This window comes from Danio aesculapii, chromosome 3, assembly GCF_903798145.1.
Source record: "Danio aesculapii chromosome 3, fDanAes4.1, whole genome shotgun sequence".
Classification (NCBI taxonomy): Eukaryota; Metazoa; Chordata; class Actinopteri; order Cypriniformes; family Danionidae; genus Danio; species Danio aesculapii.
In genome coordinates, this window is record NC_079437.1 from 26771875 (window position 1) to 26787704 (window position 15830).

The 15830-nt window shown below is 34.3% G+C and overlaps 1 protein-coding gene across 3 annotated transcripts in view; it reads left to right on the forward strand.

Annotated features, from left to right (window-relative positions):
* Window positions 1-15830, forward strand: part of usp7 (ubiquitin specific peptidase 7 (herpes virus-associated)) — a 35689-nt gene that overhangs the window by 17901 nt on the left and 1958 nt on the right. For all 3 annotated transcript variants that reach the window (XM_056453526.1, XM_056453525.1, XM_056453524.1), the window contains exons 16-29: window positions 61-195; window positions 2603-2704; window positions 2798-2903; window positions 3027-3119; window positions 3256-3323; window positions 5076-5176; window positions 5254-5407; window positions 8575-8642; window positions 8738-8846; window positions 8955-9032; window positions 9159-9259; window positions 12806-12905; window positions 13072-13191; window positions 13320-13391. In XM_056453526.1, coding sequence (XP_056309501.1) covers window positions 61-195; window positions 2603-2704; window positions 2798-2903; window positions 3027-3119; window positions 3256-3323; window positions 5076-5176; window positions 5254-5407; window positions 8575-8642; window positions 8738-8846; window positions 8955-9032; window positions 9159-9259; window positions 12806-12905; window positions 13072-13191; window positions 13320-13391 — 1407 coding nt within the window. The remainder of the gene's footprint in view (window positions 1-60; window positions 196-2602; window positions 2705-2797; window positions 2904-3026; window positions 3120-3255; window positions 3324-5075; window positions 5177-5253; window positions 5408-8574; window positions 8643-8737; window positions 8847-8954; window positions 9033-9158; window positions 9260-12805; window positions 12906-13071; window positions 13192-13319; window positions 13392-15830) is intronic.

The window sequence follows — 15830 nt, forward strand, 5'->3', positions numbered from 1 at the left end:
AACACAAGGCAGCATTAAAGCTCATTCAGACTCTGTATTGTTTACATGCATTTCCTGTAGATGGTGACAGAAGACCAGTTCTGTGGACATCAGGGCAACGACATGTATGATGAGGAAAAAGTCAAATACACAGTGTTCAAGGTTCTGAAGAGCTCCACGCTGGCTGAGTTTGTCCAGAACCTCTCGCAGACCATGGTGAGACTTAATTGATACTTTTTACTAACATTCTTTTCTGTTTTTTGTTTTTTACACTGCACTAGAGAAATGTAGTAAAGTATAAAAAAACTGCATTCAAATTGAGCTTTTTTAGCAAATATCTTACAGAACAGCTCCTATTTGATTTGTTTATGCAATCACAAGCGAACCCCACCAAATACAGGAGTTTTTATGATCATTTTAAGAAATGCTCTGTGTGTGAATGGCCACGAAAGACTAGTTACTTTGACGTGTTGTCAGAAGCTCTTCCATAATTAGGTATTCACACTTTACTGCATTGTTACAAAATGCAGATAAAATTAATTGAATTGTAGTTTCCCAGGGTGTCCGCAGGGTCTTAAAGTCTTAATGTCTTAAATTTCAAAAACAAAATTTTAGGCCTAAAGTCTTAAATTTGCATAAATATTGTGTTGTAGGTCTTAGGGTGTACTCACAATATGTACAGTTGCCTTGAACCGGGCCAAAGCATGCTTGTCCCCCCTCCTGTCTCCCCTGACGGCCCGCACTCACATTACATTCGGGCCTGGGCACGCTTACGTCATCGATGATGCGCTGTTCAGTACGCGCTTTCACTCAGCACAGTGGAGATTTCTTTAGTTATATCGTTTAAGTCGTTTGATATGCAGTGACACACAGTCAAATATTTCGCCGAACAGATCAGCCAATTTTGACGCTCATAAACAATCATAAAGTCCTTGTGCTGCAGGAATTATGTGGTTTGCTGAAGGTGCGCAGCTGTCGTGCAGTGAGGGGTTTGCGTCTTTAATAATCTACGACAGTTTGCGTTCATTGAACAAGAATGAATAATTAATCCATGTGAAACATTCCCTTAAAAGTCACGTCCCGCTTTCAGTTTCGGGCTTAGGCACGTTTTGCACTCACAAGTGTACCGCGCCAAAGCCCAAGTGAACCACGCTCTTTCAACCGGGCCAGGGCCCGCCAAGTGCCTGATCCGTGCCTGAGCCCGATTCAGAGCACTTACACTTCTCAAACCATCCGGGAAACGGGCCTGGGCACGGTTCGAAAAGCATAGTGTGAGTAGGCCCTTAAATAATTTTAAACTGGTCTTAATTTTAAAAGACACCCATCCAATCACCAACAATGCATCTACATTATTTTTTTCTATATAAATATTTAAGGTTTTCAAATTCTCATTGAATTCTCTAATCAGGACTAAAAGCAATTACACAATTCCTCATGATGATAACCAGCATATATTCAATTATGTGATCTTCCTTTTACACAACCTATTTGCACAAGTAAGGGGGATTGGACAAAATATTTATAAATAGGCATGAAACATAAGGTTTTATAACAGAAATACATTCGGTTGTATAGGAGTTATACTCAATTAATTTAGACAAAAAACAAACAAATATATATCTTTGTAATTTTATTCATTATATACTTTTGAATATACTTTTCATAGTGGTCTTAAAAGGGTCTTAAAGTCCCTGCAGAAACCCTGTTTCCATGTGCATCTTTTTCTTTTGCTTGCTTTTTATGCTTGCTTGGTTTGTTCATTCAGTAGTATTGTCCATCACTGCTGGCCATTTGTGATCACATCACTGAAAATTATGCAACTATATTTTTTTAATTACGCTTAAATTAGAGGAGGAGATATGGTTGTCCAACTGAGTCTGGTTTCTCTTAAGGTTTTGGTTTTTTTTTTAACTTCAATTGGTGAAGTTTGTTCCTCACCACTGGCTTGCTTGGTTTGGGACTTGTGGAGCTGCGCGTTGATGTATTTTCTCTTCAGTGTTGTACTTCCAGCAGTAAAAACTACACCACACTGTACTCAACTAAACTGAACTTCAACTCTGAAAACTGGACTGACACCGTTTCAATTTACTAGAACTTCTATGTTAAACTGCTTTGACACAATCTACATTGTAAAAGCGCTATAGAAATAAACATTAAATTATTTCTAATCAAGCAAGCACAGCAAAGTACATTTTAAGCAAGTTTTATTTTACTGGAGTTAAATATAGTTATGGTGGAGTATACAAGAGAAGCATGTTACGATGACACACACCTCAACGTCTATTGTTGAAACCTGAATCGTGCTGACAATCAACAAACCGTGTAAAGATTAGCTCTTAACATCACCACACAGCAAATAACTGGCAACAGTCAGCAAAGAGAGAATCCTGCTATGGTTACCACATCTTTTATTAATGCTTCAGTGCATTCTGGGAGCTTTTAAAGCCTTAAAGCAGCAACATTGTCAATATTGCTAATGGTTAGGCTAGTTTAGACAATGCGTTTCTTGTATGTGGTAAGCCAATCATATTCACATTTATTTAATGTCTGAGATGAGTTGCTGTTCTTTTCTGGTGTGTCCATGAGGATGGTCTGAGGAATTTTTCTCTTTCTCTTCCTCCAGGGTTTCCCACAGGACCAGATGAGACTCTGGCCAATGCAGGCCAGAAGCAATGGCACTAAACGGCCGGCCATGTTGGATTATGAAGCCGATTGCAACAAGTCTGTAAGTCTTTGCACTTTTTTTAATAGACCCATACTGTTTACTATGATTTAGTATGTTGGATGGGAGGATAACTCATTTTAATGCCACAAACAGATGATCGACTTGAGCGATAACGAGAACCCATGGACAATATTTCTGGAAACTGTAGATCCAGAAATGGCTGCCAGTGGTGCAACATTACCCAAGTTCGACAAAGACCGTGAGTTTCAACTTGTATATTTATATTCCAAATATACTCAACCGTTTCAGACTGTAGATATTTGACACTTTTGTTTCCAGTTGGCTTAGGATTAACCTTTTAATCTTGTTTCTTGTTTTTTAGATGACGTTATGTTGTTCTTGAAAATGTATGATCCAAAAACCAGAAGCTTAAATTATTGTGGACATATCTACACACCTATATCCTGTAAAATACGTGAGTAGTCAAAGCTGCTGTGATATAAGATTGTTCATTGTTTTTTTTTTTTTTTGTTTTTTTTTTGTAAAGATGCAATTAAACAGGAGTAAATCCTGTATTACATCTAATCTGTTCTTGTTCATGACCCAAACAGGAGACTTGCTGCCCGTCATGTGTGAAAGAGCAGGGTTTCAGCAGGGAACTAGCCTTATCCTCTATGAGGTAAGCCTGTTTACACTATTGCTGACATTTATTTATTTGTTCATGTGTAATAATTATGGATGGGAGCCATTAAATGACTAAATTCAAAGGGAAATGAAACCCTGTTTTAGCAGTTATTAATTAGAACAGTGTCTTCAGATTGTTTTATTCCATTTCATTGAGTTAAATGCATCTCATGAATGCAAACTACTTTTCACAATTGCTCTGAACAGAATGAACATGTATTCTAGATGGTTTTGAAACCCCATTGATTTAACAGAAACCCCCCACTATAAATACATTCTGCTAGATATTAATGCACTGCAGTCTAGTAAGAGCAGTAAATATCCTCTGAACGCCAGAAACTTCAATTGCCCACAAAGAAAATGCTTAAGAAAGATTTAACTGCTTTCATTAATCACAAGTCTACAGAATCTTCTCACAGAAGGGTTTATTTTAAATACTCATCTGAAGTTATGAAGTTTGGAGTGAAGTATGTCAATAAATATGGTATGCTCGTGTGGATGTGACAGTCATTTTGTGGGGGAAATGCAACAATTAATTTTTATCAGAAAAAAAGCCACAAAATATACTGGGTTATTATTTTTGTCAATATGCAAGTGTACTTTACATAGAAAATCTATATGACCAATGAGATTTGTGGGACAATTTTAGAAAAAGCTCCAACTCATTTTCTCCTACAATTAAAATGCACAAATGATATGATATGCAATGCAAGCACCTGTTAAAATCTCATAAAATTCAGTTTTAACATATTCAAATATAACAAATCTTATTAAAATACAAATAAAAAATGTAGGCATCAAAACATAATGTATTTAAATGGATAATTTTATTATTTTTTTATTTGATTTATTTATTTTATCTGGTTGTGGTTGAGGAGACTCCCCCCAAAATGTATGAAGCGCTTTGAGTGTCCAGAAAAGTGCTATATAAATGTAAGGAATTACTATTATTTAGGGATGCACGAGATATCTGCGGCCATATTGATATCGGCCAATAAATGCTATTTTAATTGTTATCGTTATCGGTCCGGTATCAAAACCAGGCGATTATCTTTAAGCCGGTAGATAGACTTGTTCAGACTTGTCCAATGGAGCTTTCCTCACTTTGTTTATACCTTCAAGTCTGTCCTTTCTTTGCGTGGTATTGCTGTGCGTTAATAACTCAGTAAGTAACCATATTTCTTGTCATTGTAGATATGTTGGATAGTGTCATCGCAAAAAAAGTTGCTTGTTAATTTGCTATGTGAAGAAAAATTTATTTTTGGAGTACTGATTTATGTGAAATCATGAATATATCTATATAATCACCTTGTATTTAGAAATGATTATTATTATTTTTTTGCTTAGTGTGGGCTATTCTAATACTAGTTCAAACTTTTATGAAGTTTTTAAGATAAAATCAGTTGTTCACTGTATAAAAGTATAACATTGTGAAATTTATATTTATCGGCTAATACATTGGTTATCAGCTTCCAAATATTAAGAGTTCTCTGTTATCGATATTGGCCAAAAAATCCATATCTGCATCCATGTTGTTGTTGTTGTTGTTATCTAGCGTTTGAATTAGACGTTTACACACACACACACACACACACACACACACACACACACACACACACACACACACACACACAATGCTGTTCAAATGCTTCAGTTAGATCTTTTTTTTAATTTTCATTTTGCAGGGACACACAAGACAGTTCATACAGTAGCATACTGCTAAAACATGATGTGTTTTGTGTTCTAGGAAGTTAAACCGAATTTAACAGAGAGAATACAAGACTATGATGTCTCCCTGGACAAAGCTCTGGACGAGCTGATGGATGGAGACATAATTGTGTTCCAGAAGTAAGCTTTTACCGTCTAGATCTCAGTTATTTTTGCACCGGCTATCAGATCTTGAAACTGATTGTTGTCTCCACCAGGGATGATCCTGAAAATGACACCAGTGAGCTGCCTACTGCGAAAGACTACTTCAGAGACTTGTACCACCGTGTGGATGTCATCTTCTGTGACAAGACCATTCACAACGACCCAGGATTTGTTGTCACACTGTCAAACCGAATGAACTACTTCCAGGTTGGTGCAAAATCGAATAATGAAGATCGTAATCAGAGGTCAAGTTGGAATTTTTGCATTGTCTGTCATTTTGATGGAGAGGGATGTAGAAATTCCATCATGATCTGTTACCTGTCACTTTATTATTGTTTTAAAATAACCACAGACAATATTTTGTTTCCATTAACAATTTTCTTGGTCGATAAACACCACTTTTATCCATTAATAGCTGTTATTAGGAATATTATAATGTTACATTGATATTAGTTGAAATTTGTGTATAAATGAAAATGGGTGTTTAAAATTAAATGTGCAAATATATGCAGCATACTGAACAATATCTTAATCTGAACAACAGCTTTGATGTGAACGAAGAAAACAATTGTTGTTCACAAATTATTTGTATAAAATGAATTGTTCGCTTCACTTAACACATTAGCAAAACTGAAGAAATAAGTTAAGTATCAGCAAATAAAGCATCATTTTTATAGTGAAATCCACGTTCTCCTAGATTGAGACAGAGCATCCCGTAGGACTTCTTTTTTTTAATGCATTGTAATGAATATTACGGGAAAAAATAACTTAAAATGATTACTTGCACTCATTTGTAAACCCCAAAAATCGTATTTTCAGCTCTGTAAATAGAAAGTGTGATCACCTTTAAAACTAAAATGCTAGAAATTAGGGCTGAACAATATATCGTTTGAGCATCGATATCGCAGTGTTTGTGTGTCTGCAGTAGTCACATTGCAGGATTAGATTATTTATTAAAGATTAAAAGATAAGCATATTATTTATACAATGACAACCATGTTATTTTACATTTGACTGTTCAATTTCTGTACTAGAATAATGTTAGACTCCTTAGAAAGACATAAAGCATTATTGATTTATTTTGCTTGTAATTTATTAGAATTTATCCAGATCTACTGTATAGAACAAGACTTGATCATCCCAGTTGATCTTAACCCTTATGTGCTGTTAGGGCTGGGCGATAAGGGCAAAATATCATATCCCGGTATTTTTAGGAGGAACGATGGTATCCGTTATATATATCCGGTATTTTCCCATAAATGGTTACTCGAGAGTTAAAGCCTTTATTAAAGCTTTGTTAAACGTTTTTTGAGCAAAATAGAATTCAAATACAGGGGTTTCCCTCTCTGTTTACAAATAAAAAGCGGCACAAAATCTTTGATAAATAAATTTCAGTACAGGTTTTTCTCCGGCTTAACTACAAGTTGCAGAACATTTCAAATTATAAACAAAATCTTTGATAGATAAATGCATTACAAGGTTTTTTCCTGCTTAACACTATACACAGCGCCACTGTGCTGTTGTGCAAATAACAAAGTAAACCGAGCCATAGAAAACAGCTACATTGTCAGAGCAAAAAAGAAACGCACTTAAATGGTAACACTACAAAAAAATATTGTATAATAGAAAAGAACCACATTGATGTAAATATGAAACGCACAGTATTTTTTGTCACAATTACAGTGTTATAAGTAATCCTGTATACCACAGTTGAGTGATTTACAAATAACAATTAAATCAGCTGTATATGTTTTTAGTTACACATTTACATGTTTGTATTGTGCACAATTAATAAACAGTGCACATATCGAAGATATCTAGAAGTCTTTCACTCCACGTAAAAAAATCCTACTTTTTTTTTTTTTTTTTTTTTTTTTTTTACTAAACTTGTTTCAATAAATAACAAATGAGATGAAAACAAATAGACTATAGATATGAGAAGTTATGAAATAGTTTCAGAGTACTGTGATGAAATCCTGGTAAAGCATATAAATAAGCATGTAAACAGTCGTTATAATAGACCAAAACGCAGAGCTAAATGTGTTATAACGTAACGTAAAGAAGAGACCGTCGTGTAATAAATATTGAACTTATAATCAGTGAATATGAGTTGGTTTCACTTTCGAAACGCGGTATAGATTCCTCCCATTTTGGCGTTTTTAATTCTTTTGAACACATTCAGGTGCTGCTTGTCAATTTGACAAGGCTTCTGCGTTCGTTCTTTCTGTCAATTGCGGAAGAAATACCAGCATGCAATAGTCCAATTATTATTGAACTGTTTGCGCTGCGAATGTGACGTCATCGCTGGGTTTGCGGAGGTTCGCTTTTGGTGTGCGCGACATGTTTTTGGCTGGCGGAGCTCACGAAATATTTTGAGACTTGAGCGAATAGTTCGCATGACACCGTGTTGATTTGAGTTGAATATGAAACACTTTGAAGAGATTTTGTCTGAAACGGGTACGACTGTACACACATCTTTATGATCTGACCAATAATTCTTGGCTAGAAATTGCAACAGCCGTGAAGTTTGTTCTTGCCATAATAAAAAATATATAATTGTAGAGCAACCCATGTTCTGTTGCCATTAATATTTAACCTTGATTGGTAGAACTGTCCGAGATATGAACAAAAGCAAGTGATGCATCAAAGTTTGATTAAAAAAAATCTTGAATGGTTATAAAAATCTTATAATTATAAAAATAATAAAAAAACAATTAGTTTAAAAATATTCAATGATATTAATGATATGAGCTAGTTCAGGAAACTTTTTACTTTTCTGTTTATCCGTCTGATTTTACTGTCTGTTTCTTTTGACCGCCCCCTGTCATTTAAAAGAATATCTCAATGGCGAAGTATAAATGCCTCGTCCGTTTAGTGAGGTGCGCGATGCGGCGCCAGGCGAAAGTATAAATCAGCCTTAAGATGTTTGTTTGTTTGTTTTTTTTCTGTAGTTTAATGGTGCATCTAATCTGTCTGTAGTACTGTTCAATTTTAATTCATTTTTATTTTACCACCAATTTTTACGACCGTAAAAGAATGTGATTAATGACGAATTCAAAAGTAAAAGCCAACCATTCGTTACAGTTTGACACACTTAACAGTTTAGAATTATTATTATTATTATTATTATTATTATTATTATTATTATTATTATAATACCTTTAATGTTTTCTCTGTAAGAACATTAGTAAAAACAAGGGCACTATGGGGCACCCTTTACTGTAATCTGTCAAAATGACAGACGGATGGCCTTTTTATATAAAAATGGATATGGATTATATGTAACTTAATATTTATTCAATGTCAATTTACGAGTAACTGAAAATCCTAATAGCACAATGAAAATCTTTACATTGCATTTCATTTCTTTTCAGGTGGCAAAGACTGTTGCACAGAGGTTAAATACTGACCCAATGCTCCTACAGTTCTTCAAGTCACAGGGGTACGCCTTAAGATTTCCAGTTTAATGACTCCTCCGACCGTCTTTGTTGTCAGCCATGAATAATAGTAATACTTTTTTATTCTCTGTCCTCTCAGGTACAGAGACGGCCCAGGCAACCCTCTCAGGCACAACTATGAAGGCACTCTCAGAGACCTGCTGCAGTTTTTCAAGCCCCGGCAGCCTAAGAAGCTGTACTACCAGCAGGTAAGACAGGTCTTATCTTAGCTCGGCGCTCCTCTAAAGGAATTTGAGATCTTCTAAGCCGTTACGTTCAGGGCATCTGATTTATTCATGCTCTTTGCCTGCCCACAGCTCAAGATGAAGATCACAGACTTTGAGAACAGGAGGAGTTTCAAAGCCATATGGCTCAACAGTATGTTTCGAGAGGAGGTAAGAACGTGCTGGGAGGATTCTATATCCAATACACCAGCCATTGTTGTGCATTTGCATAATGAGTGCCTTCATGTTCTGCGGACTAATGTGAATTTATTTTTTGTCTTCTCTCCCTCGCATTAGGAGATCACACTATATCCTGACAAGCATGGCTGTGTTCGGGACCTACTGGAGGAATGTAAAAAAGCAGTGGAGCTTTCTGACAAAGGCTCGGAGAAGCTAAGGTATGTGTAGAAAGCACTGAATAATGGAAGAATCAAAGACTGTTAATTTATATCTGCTCTAAGGCACTTCAGGGCTGTTAAAGGGACTTTTCATGAGTGCAAAAAGTGGCGTTTTTCTCTTCAGCAAAGTGTCAGCTGGTATTTATTATAGACCATTTCATGTTCTGTTTTTTGTTACATTGAAAGCTTTGGTTTGCCATTATTATTATTATAATTATTATTGTTGTTGTAAGTGTGTATATTTAGATTGTTGGTTCCGAACTGTTTGTTTCTTGAACAGGTTGATGATAAAATGAAATATCCATACCTTTGAAAATAAAGTTGGATATTCCTGTCCATTTATTGTCCATTTTGTCAAAAGTAACAAAGTAATCACTCACTCACATCCATCATGGTTATCGCTAGAGCATAAATACATCCTCTAGTGGTGTGAAAGAAAATTACAAACAAAACAATGGCTTCTATAGTTGTCATCTGATGCTACTTTCTACTTCAAAAAAATGGGTCAGTAAGATTTTTGCTTGTTTTTGAAGAGTTTAGTAAGCCTATACAGTAAAACAGCCAAACTGTGAAATAATTGCTACAGTTAAACATTTTTAAAAATATTTACTTGATTTTATTTATTAAACTTATCTGTTATGTCAGAGCTGATTTTTAGCATTTGTTATAAAAATATGCTGCACAAGAATCATTTACTTATTATCTGTGTTAAAACGCTTGTGCGGCTTTACATTTATTGCTTATTATCATATTTATAAAGATTCTCTAATAAAATGGTCTTCGTTTGAACAGCACTTAGATTTACTTAAATTGGCCATTATTGTAGTCTGAATGAAAATATCAAGCTTATTTACTTAATTTTTTTTGTACAGATCATGTAACTTTGTTTAGCCAAGCATTTTTTTTAAGCATTTCCAAAATAAACAGCTTAAAACACTGGATTATGCAACTGATGTAAAACATTGGTGCCTTCACACTGTGATGAACAAAAATGGTTTGTTTTAATCAGTGTTTCATTCTATAGGCAATATCCAGTTTGATATACTGTACCGGTCAAAAGTTTGTGGGCAGGTTTTAACATTTTTTTTAAAGAAAAATATTCTGTTCATCAAGGCAGCATTAAATGTATATAAAAAAAGAATTAATTGTTAAAATGTTTATTAATTTTAAATAACGAACTGCTTGTAGTTTAAAATGAAATTATTACTCCAGTCATTAATGCTTTTATTACTGTTACCATTAATAATAATATTATGTGACTCTGAAGACTGGAGTAATGAAGCTGAAAATTCTTCTTTTAAAATTACTGGAATAAATTATTAAATTAACTACTTTTGAACAGTTATTTTATAGTTAAATAACATTTCACAATTTGTACTGTATTTTTGGTGAGCAGGAGAAGCTTATTTTAAAACATTTACTGACTATTACTCTTTTTTTTTTTTTTTTTTTTTTTTTTTTTTTTTTTTTTAACAAGTTTCCTCAAATAAAACTTATTATTTATTTTTTATTTTTTTCCTCCCATCTTATAGACACACTAGTTTCATTGAGTTTGTTGATTGCTAATGTCTTACCGAGTGTAGCTTAGCTTGCTTTGCTTTGCTTTGCTTGAAATTCTATTTTTACTTTAATTTCAGTCATCACTATCAAATTAATTACAAGCTTCATAAATATTAAGTACCACTACCATGAGCACACTGTGTTGGCATCATAGCGAACATATTTCAACAGCCCAATTGTAAGTATTGTTAGTAAGGCATGGGACGATAACCGTTTTCAAGGTATATCGCGGTTTAGAAAAGTCAAGGTCTTAAAACCACCAAAATCTCCTGCTATACGGTTCCTAAGATATATGTATGGTTTTTTTTTATTTACATTTTTTTGTTTTGTTTCAGGACAACAGTATCTCCAGCAGAAAAGATATCCAAAATGCTATTTTAAATTGTAAAGAACTGTGTTTTAGAAACTAATGAAGACAGAAGTCAATGATTGATTTGAACGATTTAGCCAGACATGTTTACTGCTCCAAAATATTTAAAATGTTTCTTAAGTGTTTGAAGGGGGAAAGAGTTTTAGTTTTTTACTCAGACATTTAAAAAGAATATATTTTACAGCAGTAACCACAATACCATGAAACTGTGATATTTTTATCCAAAGTTATCATACAGTCAGAACTTCACCAGACTATACCTAATTGTTTTCCCCTTTTTTTTTTTCTTTTTTTTCATACAGTTCTCAGCGTATTTAAGTACACCCCTCACAAATCTTTTAAATTGGAAGATTTACAATTTTATATTTGTGCATATACATTAGATTAGTCAGTACTGAAGCCAAATCTGGAGCTTATTTAACAAAATTACTTGCGATAACAGTGCAAAAACTAGTACACCCAAATTTATGTTACAGAAAAATATTAAATACAAACGAACGAAGACGAACAAAAAAATTAAAACATTTAGTTGAAATTTTGTAGGTTGTCAGAGATGCCCAAACTAGGGAAGAATTTAAAGATTGTAATTCAATCAAATTTAATGTAACTTTTTATTAGTTTTTTTTTTTTTTGTTAAGCTACAAAAAAGCTTTCTGATGTTAAATATTTCTATTTAAATGGTGGAAGTTCACCAGATTTTGTTAATGTACATGCGACAAATAGAGGATAATGCAGAGACTTTGGTGAGTGAATCAAGGCAAAGGCAGATTCTGCTAAGATTAGTGTATTCAGCATTGAACTCCGCTGTGTTTATAAATGTAATTGTTTGGTATGTGTATCTTTGGCACACGGCTCTCAATGATATTTTGTTTTTGGCCCTTAATACGAAATAGTTTTGGCACCCCTGGTTTAAATGCACCTAAAGACATTGCCTATATTCACTAAGAAATGGATTAAAATCTGTAGGTGTACTTAATTATGCCGAGCACCTTATTTGGCCTCTTTGTTTGGCCTATGTAATGGTTTGCAATCTTATATCAAGACTTATCTAACGCCAATCAAATTAATTGATAGCTCTTTAATTTGAAATCTCTTCCGAAAGCTGAGTATTATCACCACTTGTTTGCTTGATTTGGGACTTGTGGAGTTCTCTTCAGTGTTTAGGTTTTCAGCAGTGACATTTACTGAACTAAATTGAATTTAGCTGTGATAACTTTACTGAAGCAGCTTCAGTTTAATAGAACTTGATATGTTAAGCTGCTTTGACACAATCTACATAATAAAAAGAGCTATAGCAATAATGATGAATTTAAAGAAAGCGGTTTAGAAAACAGGCTATATTAATCCAATATATAATGTATTAATCCAATACATCTAATAGACCGTTCTCACAAACATCGCATATGTGCCACCTAATTGTATTAAAATGTTTTTAAGGAATGAACCTGTTAAATCTTTTTCACAAGAGGATTACATACTGTGCTGTAGAAAATCAGTAATATATCAGCCAGTCATACATTATTAACTGAAATCATGCTGAGTCACTCTGATCATAATTCTGATTCTTCCCTGCTCAATGCTGATATCAGTCTTTTTTTATCGCCCTCTTTTTTTAGGCTGTTAGAAATTGTCAGCTACAAAATTATTGGGGTTCACCAGGAAGACGAATTGCTAGAATGTTTATCTCCAGCAGCCAGTCGAACATTCAGAATAGAGGTAAGAAATAGCTGATGCACGTCAGCCCTCAAAGCCCATCATTCACCGATGCACAACAAAAGATCTGTTCCCTAGTAAAGCCTCTCAAAATGATTTGGCGTCTGAGAACACTTTTATTTGTGGATATCTGTTCCCTTGAAACGAGTTCAATTTCTTTCCTTTACAGGAAATTCCTCTGGACCAGGTGGATCTGGACAAGGAGAACGAAATGCTGATTCCAGTTGCACATTTCCATAAGGAAGTCTTCGGGACATTCGGAATTCCTTTTTTGCTCAAGATTCGTCAGGTGTGTGTTTGAGTGCATGTGTAGGTGGACAGGTGCCATTGGTTTGGTGTGTAGGAGGACACGGCTATTGTGTGTTCGGGATGTGTGTGTTGTGTCCTTTTTTTGAACATCTGCATTTATTTTGGCAGGGGGAACCCTTCAGAGAAGTGATGAAGAGAATTCAGAGCATGCTTGACATTCAGGAGAAAGAATTTGAGAAGGTAAGGCAAACCTGTAACTCTGGAATTTCAAAACATGCTAAATCTTAAAATGAGTAGTTTAACAAAAAGATGAATATTCTGTCATCTTTTGCTGTTTCTCCCCCTTGTTCAAAACCTGTTTGAGTTTCATGCTTCTGGTGAACACAATAGAAGGTATTTCGAAGAATGTAGGAATGCTTCAGCCATTGAATTCCATAGTATTTTTTGGGGTTGTTTCTACTATGGATGAGATTGACTGATGGTTTCCAGCCTTCTTCAGAATATCTTATGTGGTTAACAGAAGAAAGAAGTTCGTAAAAGTTTAGATCCGCTTGCGTGAAAGTGCTATGAATTTAAATTTTTGGGTGAATTTTTTTTTTTGGTTTAACATTGAATGCGATTTGCATATTGCTAGGGCTTGACATATCTGCGGACATTTTTTGCTATTTCTGCTGAGAATTTTTGTAAAGAATCTGTGGATTTATGCGGAATGATTTTGGGAGTATCATAACCTAAAAACTTAATATATGAAATAAAAAATAATAGCTTTTTAACTTTTTATTTAATGTTTACAATGCAAATCCATCTAGATCCACTTATTTGGTAAACAAAGCAAGTCTCTCGTATAATATATCTACTAAAAGACAGAAATATTGCAAACTGTATTGTAAATTAAATCAAATGAACATTTTCATATTAGTCAATAATATTACTAAAATTAATTTAAAAACAGAATAAATATACATTTACACACATTTGCACAAGTAAATAAATAGACCCAACGATGGGCTAAAAATCTGTGGAAATCTGCGAAATTCTGCAAGCGCAGATTCTGTGGTCCTAATTATTGCTTAACCAGCAATGTCTTAACAACATTGGGGGAAATATATAATCATTTATTAGCATCACTTGGAGGATCTAATAACAAAACTGTCAACAAAACAAAATCTATGTATTTTATTGATGAGAAATTTAAATGTTTTTTTTGTTAGTTTTGTTGTTGTTTTTTATATTGCCCAGGACACAGGCACAAAGTTTTAACTACTAAAAGGAATTTCAATTAAATATTAAAGATGTTTTTTCACGGACACATTTGCATAAAGCGATCTGATTGGGGGATGCTGCATTGACACTAGGACTGCACTATTCTGGCTAAAATTTAAAAGTTAATATGAGTAGGCTATTATTGTTATTTCTCAAACATATGGTAAAAAAATTATAATATTATTAGGACATTATTTAGAAATGTATTACCTGTTATTCACAGCTCATGCAGGTTCTGGTGACTAATGTGTCCTCTCTTAAACAGTGCATCAGCTCACGTGTGATTTTGCATGAAGACAGAAATGACACTTGAGTGCATTTTACCTAATAAATACAGTATGCTGACCATTTGGAGGTGTCCACATTGCTGAGCAACATGTATAAAACAATGCGAAGACTTGTGCGACCGCCTTTACGCTTCTCTTCTGACCTTGAAAATATAATTGTCTGAGTCATAGAGATGCTGGATTAATATTGTGCGGGGGTGGAATCGAGATCACAATCTTTTTTTCGATTAATCGCGCAGCCCTTCTTGAATTACCCAGGATCCATAATTAAATTCCCCAATGCTTGACATCATTCACCATCAATGGGGAAGCGTTAACACTGCTGCTGTGTATGAATGGGATGTTAGGATGTGCTATCAGCATGTCACGTTTCTGCGGTGCCAGTAATTCAAATGAATATGATACGATTTCATCTGTAAAATTTAGCTTTTTATTATCAGGCATCTGAAAAAGATTTGGTCATTCCTGTGTGCAGTAATCCTTCATAATAGAGTTCAAATTGACATTCAAATCTTCCTCCAAAACTCATCTTCCAATGATCCATTCACTTCTCAAAGGATGAACTCATAACCTTTTTTCCCCCCACTCATTTTATAAACCGTTTTAATCTGATGTGCAATTTCTACTTTATTATTTTCATGCCGACTTTAAGAACCACTTTTCCTATTTCACAGTCGGTGCTTTGGGTTTCGAAAGACAAAACCAATTTTCAACTTTGCTCTGAACCAGCTTTTGAGTTGCCTTGTTGGAAAAGGGCTATATGGGGTCTTTTGTGGCTGTTAGGCACTGATTTAACCTCATGACCCTTCACACTATGAAAGCAAATCAATTAGTGGTTTTGCTCAACCTCTGGATGTGGTCAACAGTGGACAAGCTTGAACATTTCAGACCCTCTATAAACTCCTATTTTGCCTTGTCCACTAAAATATTGTGATGTAGGTCTTTAATCATTTTAATCAGGTCTTAATTTTTCTATGTCCATGTAAAGTTACCCAATCGGGCTAACACCCATCTAATCACATAGCAATCCATCTACTAAAGTTATAACAAAAGTTTATTTATTAACTCTATTTACCAATAGAATCTTTTTTTATTATTATTATGATTATTATTTTTTTACAATAATATT